This window comes from Chiroxiphia lanceolata, chromosome 7 (assembly GCF_009829145.1).
Source record: "Chiroxiphia lanceolata isolate bChiLan1 chromosome 7, bChiLan1.pri, whole genome shotgun sequence".
NCBI lineage: Eukaryota > Metazoa > Chordata > Aves > Passeriformes > Pipridae > Chiroxiphia > Chiroxiphia lanceolata.
Window position 1 is genome coordinate 28,395,443 of NC_045643.1, and position 21,074 is coordinate 28,416,516.

The 21,074-nt window shown below is 42.4% G+C and overlaps 1 protein-coding gene across 3 annotated transcripts in view; it reads right to left on the bottom strand.

The window, feature by feature from the left end:
* The window catches only part of SEMA5B (semaphorin 5B), a 271,865-nt gene that overhangs the window by 11,546 nt on the left and 239,245 nt on the right, over nucleotides 1-21,074 (bottom strand). For all 3 annotated transcript variants that reach the window (XM_032693508.1, XM_032693510.1, XM_032693509.1), the window contains 6 exons: nucleotides 19,919-20,144; nucleotides 19,072-19,290; nucleotides 17,061-17,231; nucleotides 16,025-16,174; nucleotides 15,077-15,121; nucleotides 11,671-11,876 (listed from right to left, as the gene is read on the bottom strand). In XM_032693508.1, the coding sequence (XP_032549399.1) occupies nucleotides 11,671-11,876; nucleotides 15,077-15,121; nucleotides 16,025-16,174; nucleotides 17,061-17,231; nucleotides 19,072-19,290; nucleotides 19,919-20,144 (1,017 nt within the window). The remainder of the gene's footprint in view (nucleotides 1-11,670; nucleotides 11,877-15,076; nucleotides 15,122-16,024; nucleotides 16,175-17,060; nucleotides 17,232-19,071; nucleotides 19,291-19,918; nucleotides 20,145-21,074) is intronic.

Consider the following 21,074-nt stretch of genomic DNA (forward strand, 5'->3'; position numbering starts at 1 on the left):
GCATCTGATACACACACAATTAATACCAAAATAATGTAGTTCCCACAGGGTAACATATGATGGCAAGATTTCCTTAATCTGGTCATGTAGAAAGCACTCAGCTTTCTGGAGCTCAGCATTCTCTCTGAGCTCCAGATCTTCTTTTCTATTTTGGGGGTGGTGCAGAGGAAAAGTCAGCAAGTTTCCCAGGAGTTTTGTAGGTTAATCTTCACCAGCTATGCAGCACCATAGTCCCAAGTGAAGTCAGTGAGCAAAGAAAATTCCCCTCAACCTCACAGTTTCTCCACTATTTCCCTGTCGATGGGTGCAATTTCAGTTCTTCCATCTCCCACCTGTGACATTTTCCTCTTTAAAAACATAAAAAAGAAAGAAAAAGTTGGGAGACCTTCAAGGACAGCTTTAAACCACTCTGTCCAGATTTATGATTGCCACCTCTTTAACCTCTGAAGAGGCTGAACAGTGCAGAGTGCACCTTTCCAATGGCCATGACTCATCAGAGATGTGTCACCTGTGCCAGGGCTGCATAGTTACAAGTTTCCATCTTGAAAGTTTGTTTGTAATGTAGAACATCCCACGTTCTACAAAGAAAACTTCCCCTTTCCTTTATCACAGAGAGAGTGCAGGCACTAAGGAACCAGAGGTAACAATTCCCATCACTGGTCATCCACTGTGGACACATGCAAAGATCTAAAATCAGGCTCGAGGTAGGAGACAGCAACTTTGCAGCCAACCCATTCCTCTTAGTAAATCCAAATGAAGCCCACATGCATCCTGCCTCTGCAGGAATCAAGGACAACCTTCCTGCTGAACTCAGTCATACAATTATCCCTAAAAGAATTGAGAGAGGCTTTCCAATTTTCCTTGGAACAGCATCCAACGGATCTCCTGTAGCAACAGTGGGATAGCCATTACACCCCCTCATTCTCCAGGAAAATGGAGGGATAAGGGAATTGTGCAATGATGTAATGAAGCCAAGATCCAACGTTTAGGTTCTTTTGTGCTTTTTTTAAGTCGTTTGCTTCTTGCAGTGAAATCTGATTAAGTAAAATGCCTTTTTGATGCAGATTAGCTGTTTTATGGAGCTAGCCATGCCTCGTTGTTAAAGGATGTTACATTTTGCATTGTAGGAACATTAGCCAAATTACTTAGGGTTGTGGAAATATATTAATATTATGAAACATTTCCCACAGCTTGTACATCTCTGGAAGTACCAAGGCAGAGATCTCAGAATTATAATTAACCAGTAAATTTGGAAATAATTAGCATAATAATTACATTTCAACAAAATAAACTGTACAACTAAAATAACCTCTTTTGGCAATAATTGACACCAAGAAAATACATGACGTCTGGCCCACCCACATGCTCCCTTTCTTCTGATCAACTGGATGCCACAACACTGCTGTGCCTCTCAAGCTATGCATTACAAATAACCCTGGAAAGATGGAAAGTTGCCAGAAAGACCTTATGAGACCCATGTATTTACTCCAAGCTAGGAGTGATTTTTAAGACTCAAATGATTCTTCTTTCTGATCTTTCTTAAAAAACTTGCTTAGTGTCTTACACTCAGCAAACTATCTCGTCTGATGCTTTTATAAAATCTCTTAAGCTCTGCTTACGTGAAGCCAAAAGCAGCAGTGGCCAGGGTTTATGTATTGAGTTTTTTTCTGATTAATTCAATAAGGCTGTTTGCAGGATTTACAGTGAAGTGTACATGTATGGATGAGGAACCTATTTTCTATATAAGAAGGTTATTCCTCTTGAAATGAGATACAAAAAAATCCCACCGGGACACTAAACTTATGATTGCATGTTCTTTTTGGATGGGAGCTTACTGTATTTTCAGACTGGAAATTCTTTGTTCACTGTTATTGGTAAATAAATTAAGCAACCCCCAAATGATGGCAGCATCTGTAGATGTGCCCAGGTTGACAATAGAACTAACATTCAATTACAAGAAAATTAATAGCTACAGTTATCTATAGCCATTTGAAAACAGCTATTTTATCCTTGTACTTCAGAGGGAGTGAAGTTATATTACTGCCATTTTAAACTTATAAAATCCTTCAGAGTTGGCAACATAAAGGACCATTGTCAGAAAGATGCTTTGGCACATCTCTGACTTTAAGCACATGAGTAAGATGGCAAAACAAACTGCATGTAATAGTAAGGCAAATAAGTATTTTTCTGAACTGGAAACTGAAATCTGAGGAGTTGATGGAAACCATCCCACCGTCAAGTGCAGGTGTCTAGCCTAAAGCTTGCTATTTATCCCTGGCTTGCCTATGATTTGGTGGTGGTAACAGCCATGACGTGGTGTCCAGACACAAAAGAGGAATTCAGGGCTGCCCTGACTGCTTCCCAGTACAGCTGGTGCATGGGATATATCAGACATGGTCTCAGCTGTGTGGGAAGGTGTAAACTGTCTCCTTGCTGCACTCCTGTGCCTTGGTGTTTGCCCTTCCTGGGTCCCCCACATATACAAAAATGTTACTACAGAGGGTCATCAGCTCCTGCACGTGCTTTAGTACTCAGACAAATTCACCAGAGCCATAACTGTGGCCCTCTAAAAGTAAGACAAATAGATCACATTGGATTCAGATGATAGTTTGGAGCACTGGGCTATACTGGGCTTCAGCTGATGGTACCTACTAAGGGGCTGTCTGGGGGAGGCAGCTCTCACTGCCTCGTGCACTTGTACTGGAGCAAGCAGCCTTGAGTTTTCAGATGGCCTCAGAGCTGCTTGTTCTGGTGAATTACCAACACAAGTCATGCAGCCTGGTGCCAGCCCACAGTACTACAATGGCACTATGAATTGCAAAGGTGTAACTGCAACGGTAAAAAAAAAAAAAAAAAAGTAGTAAAAAAGTAAAAACTGGGCCTAATTTGCCATCTGCTAACTCCATTCAGTCTCTCCTAGTCTTACTGCTTTCCAAATTCTCCCACCCTCTAAATAGCTGCTTTTTGATTATTTTCTTCAAGATTGCTTTGTTTTCTCCCCATGTTACATCTCACCTTGCTTTTCCTCTCTACATTTGTAACCTCCTCAGGTCATTTTCCATTATTTCTATACCAGTGGCTGTTTCTTTGACACACCTCCCAGTTTAGTATTTTCTGCTAGTTTAATTAACACATTGACTGCACTCTCTCCAAGCTCGTTAATGAAGATATTAAATAAAGCCAAACCTTGCATTACTGCTTGCAGTACCCCAAACAACTCCTCCCCATAGCCCTGTTTGTTCCCAATAACAACTGCCCGATGTTCACAGTCCATTAGCCAAGTTTCAATCTCTACAGCAGCATTCCTGTCCAAGCCAATTTCTATTTACACATCACAAGATTATTTAAGACACCAATACCACCCTCTTTTCTTTAGATATATGGACCAGTGAAGCTACATCTTTAACCAGCTGAGAATCTGCTCTTATGCAGGTTCATGCTTTCCCTTCATTCCCTAATGCTGAAACTCTGCAAAAACAGGTTATGTTTGATTTCTTCTTGCTCAGCATTCGGTCCTGGCTCAGCCTGTCAGTTCAGCCCAACCACCTTTAATTTCATCAGGGTATGTGATATGATGCCTCTCAAATATTAATTCCTATCTCCCTGCATATTAATACTGAAGAGATTTGTTTCGATGAGTTTCCATTGCTGTAACTGAAAGTACAGTCGAGTCAATCCCATTTGTTTCTCCTGGTTTCACTCTCTAGTATGGCCCTGACTGCCAAATTTTACAGATGAAGCAGGATTTAACACCCCATTGATACGTTTTGTTAAATGGGGAAGGTCCAGGCATACTCTAGTGATTGTGGCCCTGTATGCTTACAGATGTTTCGTCTTATCCCCAAATCCAACTGGCATTTCCCACACTGGAGCTACTTGTGTGACTTTAGTGCACTGGACTTCTGTAGCTTAACAGTGACTCAATTAGCAGGGAGGAAATTGGCCTGCTTTCTCACAAACACTTTTGTATTACCTTTGCATTTAGCAGCACTGGGGTTTTGCCCAAGATCCATGATATTTATAAAGGTAATTGGAGTTGTTCATTAGCTGGTTCTCACAGACTCTGGGATCCGGTCCATCTAGATTCCTTCATCCGCAGATTTTCAGTTCTTTTCTTTATTCACATGCTTTGTGCCAAATCTCAGGACAATATTAGAGCTGACTTAATGAGGATTCCCCCAGCTATGTGGGAATGCAGGCAGAGTTACTCCTGCTTTCCCTGTGCCAAATCTATCGTGCATATAAAAATGATGCACCAGGGAAAAGTGGCAATGGCTGTAGTGTTGCCACAGCCTGTGCAGCCTGTGCTGTGGCATCAGCCAGTGCATCCTGAGCAGCCCTGAGCTCTCAATTACTCTTTAGGACAGGGCAGTCATGGTTCGGAAAAAAAAGCTCAGGTGTTTCATCTATCCTCTCTCAGAGGTGCCAAACACATTATGGATGTTGAGCTCTAGTCCTGAATATTGACATAGCTATCTTTTATTTTCTATGCATGTAGCTCCATTTCTTTATAATTCTACTTAAAAATCCATTATTTGCAAGTGGAACTGTTCCAGAAGAATCACAAGGCAGCTCCCCTCCAAGTGTAGCACGAAGGTTATATGTTTTCTGGTATTTATTGTTTGACTAATATTACCCTCTCCCTTCACTTAGCTCCCTGCCTCTTTCATGGCTCCCTTTAAACTCTTCTGCAAACACATAATTAACTCCTCCTGCACATCTTGGCAGCACTGAGGATTTCCCAGCTCAGCTAATGCACATAACACTGCTAGCCAGACCTTCGAGGAGACAAGGAGTGGAGAATCACTTCAAGCACCTGGACCAAGGGAGAACCATTAACTTCTAGCAAATGAGGTGAGGGTATATTTGAAATATTCCTCTGCTGACCAGTAGAGGGAAGTCATGTACGTACACAGCAGCCAGTCTAGTGCAATTTTGTTATTCCCATTCCAGCAGTTCTTCATTTAATTCTCCTTCTTCCAGCACAGCTGGATGGGTGCAGGCATGTACATGTCAACCTCAGAGAAATTAGGAAGGGCAAAAATTGCAAGAAAAAGCTAATATCAGTCATTAGAGCAATTAATATAGCTGGAAAAATCAGATAAACTTTTGAACACATCTGTCTGTCTTCAGTTCTGAAACAGCAGCTCACATGTTCAAAAACCTGCCAGCTTTTCAAGCTATGCTTATTGATCTAATTAAAAACAAACCAAAACTTGTCTGCCTACAAACAGATTATCACAGCTGCAGTACCACTACTCCAAAGAAAGGCTTGTGTGAGCATCTATGATGACTAGCCCAGTTTGTGGGAAGGCAGAGCAAGGACCATATCCCTAACCTGGGTGTAGAAGAGATACGCCTGGTTGTAAAGGAGGAGCAGAGAAGGCTGAGTCAATAAAAAGAACATGACAGGATTAATATGAAAGCATCTACCCCCAGTGTCAAAACTCAATATGGCTTAAAGAGGAAAACAAAAAGTCATCCCAAAAGCCAGACTCTCTTAAAATGGTGAGGAAGAGGGAACAATGAGGATTCCCACCCTACAGAGAGCAGCAACAGCTCTGTAAAGACACGAAGGTTTGCATGAAAAACAGATGGAGTGGGGACCCAATTCCCATTGGGGGCCTTTGTGAACAGCTGCTTAGTATCCCAGAGGGAGCAGGAGCAAGGTAATGTTCAGATCTGAACTGGCAGTCTCCCCTAGTCTTAAATACTTTATCTATGAGAGTGCCATTATCTGTGACTCACACACGGCAACCCACTGAGCCGCTGCTGCCATGGGGTGGGGACAGTGCCAGGAGATGCACATCCCTCTTTGGGCACAATCATCCCAGGACAGTCACACCTCCAGGCATGCTTGACTGCTCAATTTGACTTGAGCCAATGATATAAAGGGAAGAAAAGACACTAACAGATTTTGAGTGAGACGCACCACTTAATCCTTTTTTCCCCATCAGTAAGCTCTCTTGCTTTCCCTTCATAGCAGGCATTATGCAAATCAAGAGTCCCCTGAAGTGATATTTGCAACTGCAGGATCATACAAGAAAGGGCACAATGCTCCTTTGCCAATACAACCCCCTGCCCCTACCATTCTTTTTCAAATAATACTATACTCATGGTAAGTACTAAAAATACGTACTCTACCATTCAAGCACTTAATGTTCTTAAATGCCACTTTGCTCAAGGGAAATAGCCTTTGTTAAACATGAAATTCACTGGGAACAATTTATATTTCAATCTGATTTACTGTGTTTATTTATATATTTATATATATAGATGTATTTATTTTCTCCAGCTGATTAAATCAGCTAAATCTCTCTCTCAAATGCCATGCAGCTAAAAGAAATACTTAAGGGAGGCTGTTGATAACCTATTCATAATGTTGGGTATCATCAACTACTGCCTTATGTGTGAACTTTACAGCCACTTCCTGGTGCTTGAATGATGCACAGTGAAAGGGTCTCTGGGAAAAACAAAAAGCTTATAACATAGTGCTATCAGTGTATGTGCTGTGATCACCAAACTTAAATGGGTTAGCCAATTTCGGCTGAAGTAGCAACATATCAAATTAAACGACAGGACACTGAAACACAAAGTTTTCCATGGAGAAGCAAACATCCTCAGAGACCAAGGCTGACTTTGACAAACACTCCTCGAGGGCACTTGACAGCAGTTAAAGCTATTTAAACTTAAACCACTGGCGATCTCCTCACTATAAAAAGAGGTGTGATTTTCAGCAGCAATGAAAATGACCATCACCAAGAGAGAGACATTTAAAATCCATACAGAGATTCACTTTCCTACTCCTTGAGCTTTACTGCTTTTGCAATGTTAAAAGCCACACCAAACACCCAGCTTGTTGTTTTATTCAGAAGGATTCTTCTTCCAAAGACAGAATTGGTTTCTGTTTCTTATCTCTCTCTGTTGGTATTTTATTGACATGAATTATTTGGGATTAGCAATGAAGTGTGGATCACAGGGTCCAACAACCTTCGCAGAGGGTGTTTGCTGTGCACTGTCATTTGATTCCCAACAGCACTGTTCTCACTTTATCAGAAAATATCCATTGTAACTTCTAATTTATACAGTCCCAAGTGATCTACTGAATATTCCCCCCCATTTTCTAGTAGCTTCATCTGTATTTGCTGCATAATTTTAGGCAAGTGCAGGACTCACATTCCTATTGAAGTTAATGTGTACTGTTCTATTGTCCTAGAAAATTCAGGTATCAAGTGATACATCAAATACTTCGTTTCCCTTTTTTATTGCCATATCCTGCAATCTCACTCAATTCTCACCTCATCTTTTCCCACAATAAATTTAATCCTTGACACAAATGACTGCATTGCTTCAGTGTTTGGCCCTTTGCTTCTACGAGAGCAGTGCTGACGCCAGAGCAGATGTAATGCTCAGGTGCTTCCTCAGTTTATTTCAGGCATCAGCACAGGGAGTTTGACTATGAGATTCATGACTAAAGCTGTGTTTAAGGAAGGAAGGACAGAGGGAAGTCTGTCTAGCACAATTGCAAAAAAAATCTGCAGAATCATCATCATAACCATCCTACAAACTGATCCCATCTGGCCTGATCCAAAGGCCATTGGATTTTGGATTTGGACCAATATGCATACGCCTTTGTCCAAATCCCGTGTAGAATAAAATGTTGGCTCTCTTTACTGGCAGAGGATTTAGCAATAGGAAGAAGTTCAGTCCAAACCCTTTCTCCATGTGTGGCTGTTCCAAGAGCTCCTCTAATTCACAAGGGCTCAATCTTGACCCTACATCCTCCTGCTTCTACTTCAGGATCATCTGGCTTTCCAGCAGCATGTGTCTAATAAGTAACTCATATAAGGCATTGAGTAGCTAAAGCAAGATGTTAAAAAAGAGAATCTCCTCACTGCTTTGATAGTCAGTTATTAACTAATCGGCATGGCAGTACCGGGAAGGTTGTAGGTGGTTCTGTAACTTATCATACCAAAATGTGAAGAGCAGATAATTTTTATTTCATTATGACTTTGTTCTGCACAGTCTTCAATATTGTCAGAGTGCTGTTTGAACTTCAACCAATTAATGAAACATGAACTGCTTATTAGGTGACCCAAAAGGTCTCTCCCCTACGATCTGTGAATACCAAATCAAAATCAGCGTGTTGCTGGTAAATGCATACGCATGAAATCTTTCAAGACATCATGGCTAAAATAGCTAATAATAAACCTCACAGTATTTTTGAGAAAGCAAAACAGGAAGGTAAAAGAAGCCAAAAAAAAACCCACCATGCTTCTGCAAAACACTGGCTATGCAAGTTAGCATCAGCTAAATGATCAATAGGTCACCGTTATGTATGATATTTACATCTGATCTGCATTACTGCATTGCTGCGCTGGAACGTCCAACAAGACTCATATCAGCCAGCACCTTCCTTCATTAAAATCTGCCTCCATATAAAATTCACCTTGATTTAGAAGTTTGCATTCAGTGCTGTACATTTGAATGTAACACTGCCAAACTTTCTACAGTCTTCACCTGCTGGTTGAAGAGCAGAGATATTTCAAGATGAAAACAAACTAAAGATGGTTGCAGAAGGCTTGTTTCCATTATCAAAGAATGGAAAATAATAGACTTGTGCATATGGCCAGCCTTCTGCTACCATCATGTTACTATGTATTATCATTTTCTGTTACTGAAAAGTAGTCTACGTATCATATCTTTCCTTAATCATGGACTTATTAACTCTTTCACACAGATACACACACAAACCTACAATTACTCTTTCACTTTCATTACCTAAAAAATGTTGAGGGCAGTTTTCTTGGTATTTGCTGAACAGAAACTTACTTGGAGTTAGAATCTGGAATTTCACATGTTTCCACTTTCTTTCATACATACACATTTTAAATTCAGATTGGCCCATATCCAAATTCAGTCCAATCTTCATTTTCAGGAAGGGGAATTTTAGCTTCTTCATCATTTGAATGTTAATTGTGTGGCATCCCAATAAAACTGCACATGCTCCTTGAAGGCATGAAAAACTCCCTTCTGACCCTTAGAAAATTCTTCCAGTTATTCCTAAATATAAAGTTGGCTCATAACAAGTTCTGTAAGTAATTACACAGCACAGAGCACACAGAGCCTTCCTCTTACTTCACTAATGCTATATACTTCAAGGGAACACTGAGGAGTGGCAAATTTGTAGTATGAAATGAGAAATTTTCAGTCAAGAGTTTAGGAAAGGAGGGGCAATAGAGAAGGTGAGCAGAAGGAAATACTCAACAGGAATGGGGAAAAGGGGTCTTCACTTGATAAACAGATTTTACCCCTTCTGTAAATCTCATTCACCACTCTGAAAGTGTCCTTCGAGTCCTTCTCGGCAAGTAGCCTCTTGCTCCTAAACATTTAGTTTTGGTCTGTCCAATGACTGCAGATTTATGCACTTGAACTCTTTCACTTCCTAACATTCTATAAATAAGCCCCATCTGGTCTATCTCTCCTTGTGTCCAAGTCCCTTCTCCCCTCAGCCTAACTCATACACTGTCAGTTAGCTAATGCCTTCCTTTAAATAAACCAGACTTTTCAAAACTTGATCTAATGCCTAAGCTCTTTATGTCCCTTGAAAGAAGACTCTAGCAGCTGCTCACTGTTACTATACACTAGATCAAGTATTCAGAGATGGATCTATCAAAGAGGTCAACTCCCTCCTGACACTACATTAACTAATCGGCTGCTATTTTAAACTTTGCTTAGCTTTGTTATTACTTCTACTTCACTGCACCACTTGACATAGACATAGTGCATTTCATAACCCATTTACCCAAGTGATCAAGATCATTCTGTGAACAACCTCATCCTTCTAAATTGTAACCATTCTGCCTATTTTAGTATCATCTGATAATTAACATACGATTTTCTTCATGACACAAATCATGAAGAAAATGTAACACAAATCCAACTTGTAACTACCTGCTTTTGGCCACAAAAATAATTATGTGCCTTTTCTTCGTTGTTTGCTATATAAGAAACAAGAGAATACTCTTGCTTATCTCTATTCCTGCAAGCCTTTCTAATCAGGGTCTTCCTATTGACCTTGCCATAGCTACTCACATAACTGAAAGGATTGCTCTCATAGTTTGACGCTTCCAGGATCAGATCCCTGTTCTTTAGCTGTTTTAATAATTTATTACCGAACCTGTATATGCAGAATGTATAGAATAATACATCCTGTGAAACTTTGTTAAAAGTCTCTGAAAATCCCAATACATCTGCTGCTTTCCTCCTATCTAGATCAATATTTATTTAATTTAAAAAAGGAATCCAATTTGCTTGACATGATTTACTTCCCACAAATCCATGCTGACTTGCATTATGATGCTGCACTCTTATTAAACTGTATGCAACTGTAGCCTTATGCTGCTAGCAAACGTGGTTTTGAGACTCCATTTGTAGGCAGCAGGATTCTCTGAGAGGCTGCAGTGCCTGACACAAGGAATTCACGACATTCTTATTGCCAAACTGGTCAGTTACTTTCCAGCTCAAACTGTTTTCTTTCAAAACAGCGAAACAACTTCGACACTTTTCAAATTATTTGATGTAAGCTCTTATTTCTGATGCGCACTCACACTGCAAATCGTGGCCATGTATCAAGAGTCATCCTGTGCCCAGCATTATACAACTCCTACATAGAAACAGTCCTCCACACCCAGGGAGTTTATGGCAATGGTCCCACCACTGATCTTATTGTTGGGTCTCAGTTAGAAGCCAGGCCAGATCAGCAGAAACAGACAATCAAAATGTCAACAGCACACAGTTGTTTGAAGGAATAAGCAGCTGCAGGGCTTCATTCTGCTTTGTGTTCATGTCCCAAATAATGCTCCACACTGTTCAAGTGACCCTAGGCAGGCTGTTCCTCCTGTGGTGACATGAAGCCCCTCCACCCATCCCACTGCTCACTCCTCTGATCCCACGCTTCACCAGGAGGCTGATGCTCAAACACGACGACGTGCCTCTGTCTCAGCATATTGTCTCCAGCACCACGTCCTATCTGCTCAGATAATGGGTGGTGTTCTCTTTAGCAAGCAGACACGGTAACAGCATATGCCACTTCATCGCTCACCTCCTAAGGCTTCAGCTCCCTGCTCTGCTACTGTCATTAAATTCTATGCAGCTGCCTGGGGTAAGTTCTGTCCAGTACTGATAGAGGGAGCAAAACCCTCTCTGCTTTCTCATTCACTCCAATTTGGCAGTTCCCAAAGAATTTCCAAAATCTCATGCTACCAATGCACATTTTCCCAGCTATTTGTCTAATGAAGTTTCCATTTTTATTCTTCCTCCCCTCCGTTTCCTCTTACCACGCACTAACAATGCACCGAACTGAGCTCTTACTGATTTTTTAGAGGACAATTTGTATACATTCAATAGTCAGAATGGGCTGGAGTATCTTGGTATGTACTTGCCAGACTGGCATTCATCAGGACTGTGAAACAGAACAAAATCCCACTGCAGTAATGAGGCTTTTTAACCCCTTTGTGACAGTACAACTAAATGCCCTTTCAACCCCCTGTACAATGCCATCAGCTGGGCACAGAAACACAAACCTACCCAGTTCCAAACATGACAAAAATACAGAATTTATTTAGGTAGTATCAAACTGTTTGTGGTATTTCTCATCAAGTACCCTACCTTGAACTCCATAGGGGTGTACTTCTCGTTCTTGGGGGTTGTGTTGCCCTTGTAATGGAGATGGTTGGGAGTGGTTGGGTGGATAACGGTGGACTCCTGGGACTGCCTCTGACAGCGCTGGCAGTACACGTAAATCACAAACGTTAAGAGGCTAGAGCCAAAGAAACAGGAGACCCCAGTGGCAATCAGATGGATGAGACTAAAACCTGAAAGGGAAATGACAAGAGATGCTACTTTTAAAGAACAGCCCCTTTTCCTTCCCCGACAAGACCACAGGTGCATATCAGAGCAGTGACATCTTGGGATCAACATTAATAAGCTGTTGAAGCCGGAGTCTTATGTTATAACATAAACGGACATAATCTTCCTGCAAATCAGTCCCCCCACTGCAGCCCTGCCTTGAACAGTTTAACAGGTTCATGCATTGTTTTCTCAAAGCTCCCTCCCTGTCTCTCCTCTCTCCCCTCTATTGATATTGAAACTAAACATTATGTTAAGCTGACAGCTAAAGAAATGAGCCATACAAACAATGCACATTAATGGATTCCAAAGCATGTGCATGTCATGGAAATAAGGGGATAAAAATGCTCAGTGTTTCTCTGAAGGGGAAGGAAGGGAGGGGAAAGCCCTTTTAGCTGGCTGCCCAAAATGCCTATGAGACTGTGTGTGGGGTGGGGGAGATACACATTCCTCCCCCTTGTAATCCAAGTGTGCTCAGCATTCTTGCTTATTCATGGGGCAGCATTGCCTTGACCATGTCTGCACTACCTCTGAGCTGTATTTGTACTGCTAACAGTGAAATAGGGGTCCTCAGGAGAATGAGAACGATAAGGTGGCCGAAGGAAAGGGGGGGACTGCTTGAAAAACACGTCTTTGTTGGCTTTCTCCACAAATTGCAGAGATAGGAAGCCAGTTGCAGGCAGGTGCCATCAGGGTAGCTACAGTGCAAATATTTCAAACAGAAAAGCTCTTGGACTGTAAAAGCCTCCTCCAGAGATCTCTCCACGTGGTATTACAGCAGCACCCTCCAAGCCCAGCACTGAGCTCTGGAAGTGCTGTAGTTGTGCATCCCACGTGCTGAGAAGTACCTAACACACTCACAGCTCTGACTGGTGGGGGGAAGACAAAGTCAAACAGCACTCCTCATTCTTCCCTGACCTCACAGAGTCTCACACCCCACAGTAAAACCAACCACCAACAGATCTCCACTGACAGCAGAACAAACAGTAGCACCCTTTACAGCCACCAAGTTAATGAAGCAACCAGAGGCAATCTTGGGTGGCAAAAGTTTATGACCCTGCTGGATTTAGCTATGTGCAAGGGGCACTCTACAGAAAAAGAATCAGTTATTTGACTCCAAATGCCACTGCCTTTCCTCTGCCTTTGCTCTGTCATCTTTCAAACAGACCTGACAGGGGCCCTAGTGCCTGAGGGGGACCCCCTGACTGCTGGCCCCCTGGGGCAGCTGTCCCAGGGGTCAGCCACACCGGCTCGGTGGCGACTGCAGCAGTAAATTTCCTGTAATACTTAAAAAGCCAATTCATCTGGACAGACTGCTGTGTTGACTTGACTGTGTGCAGAGAAATGGGCCCAGTCAGAGAGTGACTTTAAATGAGGCTCATTCTTAGTCTGATCACGGCGTGCATTTTTTTGGTGCCATCTTACATTTTAACTGATACGCTTTTCAAATAGCAGATTCTGCCCATTAGTCAATGGCTCTCGTGTAATCTTTAGTTAAAAAATATCCTCCTGAGTTTAAAAAGAACAAAACCAACAGAATTCTACAGCAAAATAATGCACTTCAATCATAATTACAGTAAGGAACATACAGAATTTATTAGACTGATGAACTACACTTATTTTTCAAACCACACTATAAAACTCTATTGCAAGATTACCACTTTCTATTGTGTTTTGGATGATGGTCCAAAAAAAAAAAAACTAGCAGAAAGATTATAATTTCTTACTAAATGTTACAAGACTTCTTCAAAAAGACATTTCCTTTCTAAAAACCTCTGCCTGCTTTACATCACTTTCGACAGCTAAAACACCAAATACACAACTGTGCTCAGTAAAGGCACATGACATGCTGCCACATTCTCCTCTGGCCCAGGTTTGCTTATATTGCACTGAATGTTTCATTTCACTGCCACATTTGCAAGTCACTACATAAAGCTCTCTTACATTTCACTTTCACCTTTGAAACACCCATCTGATTTTTCAGATGAGTTTTAGCTGTATCTTAAGGGTGGGGGGGGGAAACACCAAACAAATTATTTTGTTTTCAGCTTGTGAATCCCCAGGGGGGAAGCTTTCTGGTTCATCACTTTGAAAATACAGATTTTCTGAGATGCATCAACAGAATTTCTATTGATTGGCTTCTTTGCCAAATATTGTAGAACACTAAGTAATAAATAATATTAGCTATAGTAAAACGTAGATTGCAACAGCAAATACAATGGTGGTGGTAAAAGAACGAAATGTGGGTACAGTGCACAACAGTGTAGTGCAAGCTGTAGCAAGGGGTCATGGAACTGAAGTAGAACCACTGCACCCTCTGAGGGAGAAGGAGTGGTGCAGGAAGCCAAATGCTACATTGCAGGGGATGAAATATTAATCCCACTGATTTCCCCACTGTCGCAAACTGAGAGGCCACATTTCCATGCCACAGGTGGCACGCCTGTTTCTGCCATGATCTCTACAGGGAGAAGAGATTTTGGCAGCCTGCAGATCATCTAGATTTCAGGAAAGCAGGGATGTGATGCTAGCAGGAATTGGCATGGCCATTAGTGTGAAACTAGCATTTCAAAACGTTAAAGGAACCTGCCATTTTCTTCAGTCTGCATTTTTATCTCGGGGCTCCTAGGGCAGCAGAAAAGTGACACTAATGACTGGATCCTTCCAAGTTACATGCAGAAAGGAGACACGGTTCCTGTGAGAGGTGAGAACTTGAATGAAAGGAAATGCTTGGAGGACAAGTATAAACCTCTAATCTCAACCTATATCAGCAAAGGATCTGTCTGAGACCCTGTTCACTGAAATCTTCATAGGTTATTTAAAAACACCTGCCTTCAAACAGCTGGAGGCTTACAGTGGTGGAATGGGGAATATCCCTTCCTTCCTCCTGAACCATTTACCCTATGGGTAGAGAGAGACAAGCAATTGCTCCCTGGTAATTAATGACTCTCAGTGGCCAACCCAAACTCTCAAATAAATGAAAATCTTGGAACTGACAAGTGGACATGCGATACATTCCTCCAGTCTGACTCAGACAGCAAGACTCCAGTGGAATTAAGGCTATCAGTGGGATATGAGCTGTATAGATTAATGGTTTGGTTGATACTGCACAGGGAGAAAAGAAGCCATGTTAAGATAAAAATAAGATACATAGGTAATGGTACCCTACCTCCACAGTTCGTGCTCTCATCAATGCTGGAGGCTGGCAGGATCACTAAACAAAGAAAAGAAGATTGGAGGAAGTTGTCATTTTGCCATCACTTTACTTCTTCAAGTAATTAAACCCCCTGTGCTCCAGACACGAGAAGGTGCTCACATGTTCTGCGGCAAGCTGAGAGCCTCTCTAAATTGAATTATAAGCTCATAGTTTGAAACACATGCAACAAAACCTCTCCAAAGACCTGACAATTCCAGTATTGTTACCTGATCACTCTTTAGCTTCTTCAATTAAGGGGAAAGATGAAAGCTGAGAAAACCATGAAAAAGACTACCATTGCCTAGAGATCTCAGATTTTTAAGTCAGGGCACTGTAATCCAAAAAATAACATGTGGAAAGGCATTATTCAGTCTAGACCCATATCAAGTATTTGCCTGAGAGATTCAATTTCCAGAAAACACAGGGTGGAATATGCTGATGACCATCTGTACATCAACAGTGTCTCTCTGTTAGACCCTGGATTAATCTCCCTACTTCACACCCAAATTTTCTCCATCTGCCTCACCTTAATTCTTCACTCTTTTGGGATGCTTCTTTTGATACCTGAAATGAAGGACCTTCTGTTGCCCATACCCATACGGAGAACAGAGATAATTTTTATATCCCAGCCTGAGATGAACTATGCAAAGTTAAAAGCTTCAATTCAGGTGAAGCCATACTAGTTATTTGTTACAGATCTAGGTAATTCTGTTTAAAAGAAATATTAAGCTGCCTAAGGGGATGCCAGTTACCCTGTGCCTGCCACAAGGGAATGTATATGTTTGGTTGTTTGCTTGTTTTTCTAGAAGCATCCAAGCCTAATTTATAATAAAGAAAATCTCAGCCTAATTTGACAGTTTGGGCACGAACTGCTCTCCTGAACTGGCCCACCCTCTCCCTCCTCGGTGACACTGTACATACCAGGGATTTCATTATACAGGCAATCTTGGTACTGGGTGCTGTTCCCGACGCACTGAGAAGAGTCTGGGCTTTGCACCTCGCAGTAGCGGCTGCGGTACTGGATGCCCTCTTCGTTACACAGGCTCCACTCTGACCACTCTGACCAGCCACCTGAAATCCAGACCAGAAAAACACACAGATAACGTCACCAAGAAGAAAAAAAGGTGTTTTGTAGATATCAAACTTCTCCGATGCTGAAGGATGTCTAGATCCTGGCCTGGGCCTCTCTCACACACCTAATCCAGGGGTCTTTAATGGATTTAATTTTCTCAATACAAATACCGGTGCAAGCATCATACCCTACTTGTCAGGCTGTAGTTTTCTTAATATGGACTAAACTAACCTTTGGTGGAGCACTGCACAGGAGTTGTCTTAAAAGCTCCTATATCAGCCCTCTGGTTAAAGTCATACAAGGAGCTGGATGGGGCAATGTTGCAACAGGACCTCCAAGTTTTGATATGGCTTCCCGTAAAGCAGCCAGCACAAGTTAGAACAATTACAGAGTTCTGCTGAGGTTCCCAATGGCAGGAGTCAGAAAGACACAAAGTAATGCAAAGCCAGCCCAGAACTAAACCCTGTCCTCTGAGTTGTACCACATGCTCATCTGCTGTCTGCAAAAGAAAAAGGAAGGACTGTCCCTGCAGCAACTTTACAGATTGCTGCATCATGACCCCTTTTGTTTGTCTTGTAAGCTTCCATGTTGAAGAACCAAGCTCCAGCTTTTTCAATTACTTGAAATGGATTGACCATTGGCAAGATTTTGCCTGACTGGCACTAGAATGCCAGAGCATGGGCTAGGAGTGAGAAGGCACAGAGAAAGGTGATGCATTGCAGTTGAACACTGGGATGTCTCCTTTTTCCCTGGCTCAGTAGACACCTACTTTTAGAAAAACTTGTATCTGGTGGTGTTTCTGATACACTTTTTTAAACATTTTGCAGATGTGCCTTGCTCCCACCATCCTCCAAGCCAAGTGGAGCAGGGATGAGAAGTGGCTACCTTCGCAGGGGTGCGTGTTGCAGAGGGCCTCCTCGGTGTGCAGGCCGATGCATATATCCTCCCCGCTGGACGGGGCTGGATTGGTGCACGTCCGCGTGCGCTGGTAGTGCCCACCTCCACAGGTTGCTGAGCAGTGAGACCATGGAGTCCAGCAAGACCAGGAGCCTTTCACTGGAGGACATCGGAAAGCAAGGAGAGAGAGGTAGATGGCACTGGTTACTCCTCTCACTGTGACAAAGCTGGAGAACCCTGGTATCTCACCTTCCAGACCCACCCTGCCCAGATTAGCTAGCAGTTTCCTGCTCCCCAGGACATTAGGGCCTGACAAGAAAAACTTTACATCAAGAGAGAGTACAAACGTACTGCACTCTGCAGATGCAGAATGAAATCTAAGCAGAAAAAGGCTCTGCATAATAAAGTGCCAACACAGTAACTGTTCTTTATGGTAGTCACTCATATTCACTGAAATAGTCTACTCCATACTATTCCTTCCCTTTTTATAGAACAGCATTGCTATTATTATTATTATTATTATTATCATTATTATTATTACTACTACTATCTCCTGACACTTCACTTACAGCAACAGTAGACTTACTAGGGAAAAAAGTGCTGTAGAACCTAAGTGGAGCTGATATGGCACCTTTCTGTGGGACCCCCAAGTCCTCTAGTTTCAGCCTTCAGGAAACAGAAACTCAGAGGCTTTATTTATTGTCTCTGCTCATTGCAGGGGCATTGGACTAGAAGACCTCTAAAGGTCCCTTCCAACCCAAACCATTTTATGATTTGAGCGTAACTCCATAGGAGGTTAATAATAAAACTAGGGAGAGATTTAAGAACCCTGATTCCCCCACCCCCCACCCATTATACTGCCTGGTTTACAGGTCGACATGCCATTAATTTAGAAGATAATAACCTGATGAATTAGTGCAAGATAAACCCAGGATTTTTGTATACACATTGAGTGAGGCAGGGAAAGAGGGAGACACAGAGAAATAGTAATCATGCACTCAGAACAGATTGTAAAACATCATACTGTCCAAGGAGAGAAAACAGCACAGAAGAAGGGCACAGACATTAGTGAAAAGCCACTGAGAGCTTCCAAAATAGTACTAATAGCTGCCTTTATAGTACTAGGGTTATTTCCTTTTTATAGGTCATAGAGTGCAATATTTGACACTCCTGCTACGCTCTTGCTGCACGTTCTGATCATCTCTGCATTGGAATTTTATCTTTGTATTGAATTTTAGAATCATAATAGTAGTATTATAATAGAGCATTTTCAAGTGTAGGCCACAAACTATATTGCCAGAGGTAGATAATTGCTAGAACTGCAAAGAGGCAAGGTAATTTGTGTAAGATCACTTAAATTTAGTATAGATAGTTATTACAGAGCAAGGAGAAGGGTAAGTGAAAGAGAATACAGTAGTCAATGGTCTATTACTACTATTCTGGACAAGGAGTGCAACATAAACATGAGGACAAACTCGAAAACCAGGAAACCAGGCAAGAATACTCCCTGCTGGCTGTGCAGGAAATGGTAACTGATGTCAAGAGGAGATGCCCATCGCAAGAACAATACGTAAGCAGGAGAGGGGGAAGAAACAAGTGTTCACAAGAAGAGCCGCCACATCAAGCATCTCTATACAGTATTAAGCCACATTTACTAAGCCTGTCTCCTCCTCAAGGAGCAGATACACCATGATGCCCTCCACAGGATGGAGCATCAAACCTTCCTGAAGCAAAAAATTGCTACAAGCCACCCTACTACTTCCTCTAGAGGATGTGGCTGTGTTACCCTCTGAGCCGAGGTGAAACCTAAGTCAGTGCTAAAGATCACATATCTGGGTCGTTACAAAAGTTTTAAAAATACTAAAGAAAATCCCCCAAATTTAAAAAAAAAAGAAAAAAAAGCAGCTTAGAAATACTGATTTTGCTGTTGTTGTTGCTCTACCATTAAGATTTGGGAAAAACTCCTCTGAATTTCATGCAGGAAGATGTTCATGGTTACCTGGGCAGGGATGTGGATTGCAGTCTTGGTACTCCATCGCTGACCCCACACAGGGCAAGCCACCATTTTTAGGTTCAGGGTTTGTGCATGTTCTCTTCCTGATCCTAAAGCCCAGCTCACAGTCCCTGGAACAGGAAGACCAGGCCCCCCAAAAGGACCAGCCCCCATTGATAATCCGTGCAGAGGTCTTACCAGTCTTGAGGAGGTCATCAACAAGAGCTTCAAGGAAAACAAACAAGACACCGTGAGATCACAAATTAATCAAAAGCTGGGCTTTTGAAAAGCGGTTCAGCTCATGAATAAAATCAGAATTTATGTGCCCTGTGAAATAGTTTCTGTTGAAAGCCCTTAGCAAGAGTTTTGTTCCACAGAGAACACAAAAAGAAATTTGCACACACACAAACTGAGTCTACTGATCACCTTGATAAATGATCTTTCTGGGCAGAAAACTGGGAGTCCAGGCTGTGCCCTCAAGACACCGCCTTGCATCACAGCAGTATTGCAGGGACCAACCTGAGAGGCTGGGCACAAGGGAAGCCCAAGAGAGAAAGAAAAGGCACACTGTCCTGTAGAACAGCTTCTCTTCTTTACAACTGCATTACTTGCCTGTTCTCTTTGGAGCAGCAAGAACAAATCTATACAGTGCCATAAGCACAGAGCTCATAACTGTGTATCTCTATGTCACAGGGCTCTCTCCATCCCTGCCATTCTGCAGTGACCGCGGTCATACAGGTGACACTAGTTGTACTACTGCAGACACAGTCAGGTTTGTGTTGTCCTGAGAGGACACCCCTCCCACCACCAAATCTAGGCTTGCCCTGTGGTCCCTAGAGCTGGCAGGACGTACAGTCAGTATCACACACTGCTGAGCCATCATTGGGGCAGAAACGACTCTCGGTTTTCTTCCTCCCAAACTGCAGCTCGTGGGGGTCCGACAGCTGGGCACGACACGTGTAGCGGAAGCGCTGCTCCTGGCGGGCACCGTTCTGGGTGATGTTCACAGGCATCCAGGGGGTCCAGGGTGTGTTCCTGCGCACCTCCGGGCAGCTCTCTGGGTTGCAGGTCTTATATTCCTGTCAAGAAGGAAAACCACTCTCTCCTTACTAATTAAACAGCATGAGCCTAACTGGCAGAGATTTATTTACACTTCAGAAAATACGGGGGTACCTTCTGGATCTAAAACAATCCCCATCCACCTTATCTGACCTCACAGGCCCAAGCCAGTGCTGGGCACACCACAAAATGTGGTGACTATGGAAATAGTGGTGGTGCATAGCTTCAGGTGGACCTCAAGGGTAAACTATGCTCGCTATTTTTATGTCTCCCTCAGGTTTGTATTTATTTGCTGACTCTAAGTCCTGTGGGGCTTTGACAGCTTGGTACATTATGGGCAGGAGAATAATTCAGGCGGTAGATAACAGTAACAGCCAACAAGTTTTCTGCTGTGACCCTGAGATGCTGCTCTCAGGTCAGCCTAGAGGAGCCCCATGAGGACAAAATGTCAGTAAGGTTTATTCCTTGAAAAGTTTATTTTTGATTTTTAATATGAGTTTAGATTATCTCTTTCTACAGTTATTTTTGTTTGATTGGCTTTTTGAACTCTCTAGTGAGGGTTGTGAACCATTTACCATCCTTGGTGTACAGGGATGGGGTGATTTGGGGGTTTTACAATTCTCACCACTAGTGGGAGGAATTCCAGTGACGAACATTGTGTTCTTGATTTAAAATAAATGAATAAATCTCTCTCTTCTGGCAGAGGGGAAGAAATAATGCTTCCGGACCTCGCGATTCTAGAGTAAATGTCACACAGCTTGTGAAGAGATGGGAAGTGTCAGATCAAGTCTGCTTGCTCTGAAAGGAAACTCCACAAAACTAATTAAAAGTGCTGCATGAAACTGCTGCCAGAATAGGAAAGGGAAAGTAAAGAGAGCAAATGGGTAGCCATTGTGTCACTGATGGGTGAACTAGGTGTTGGACCTGTTTATTCAAGTATGACAGTGCGA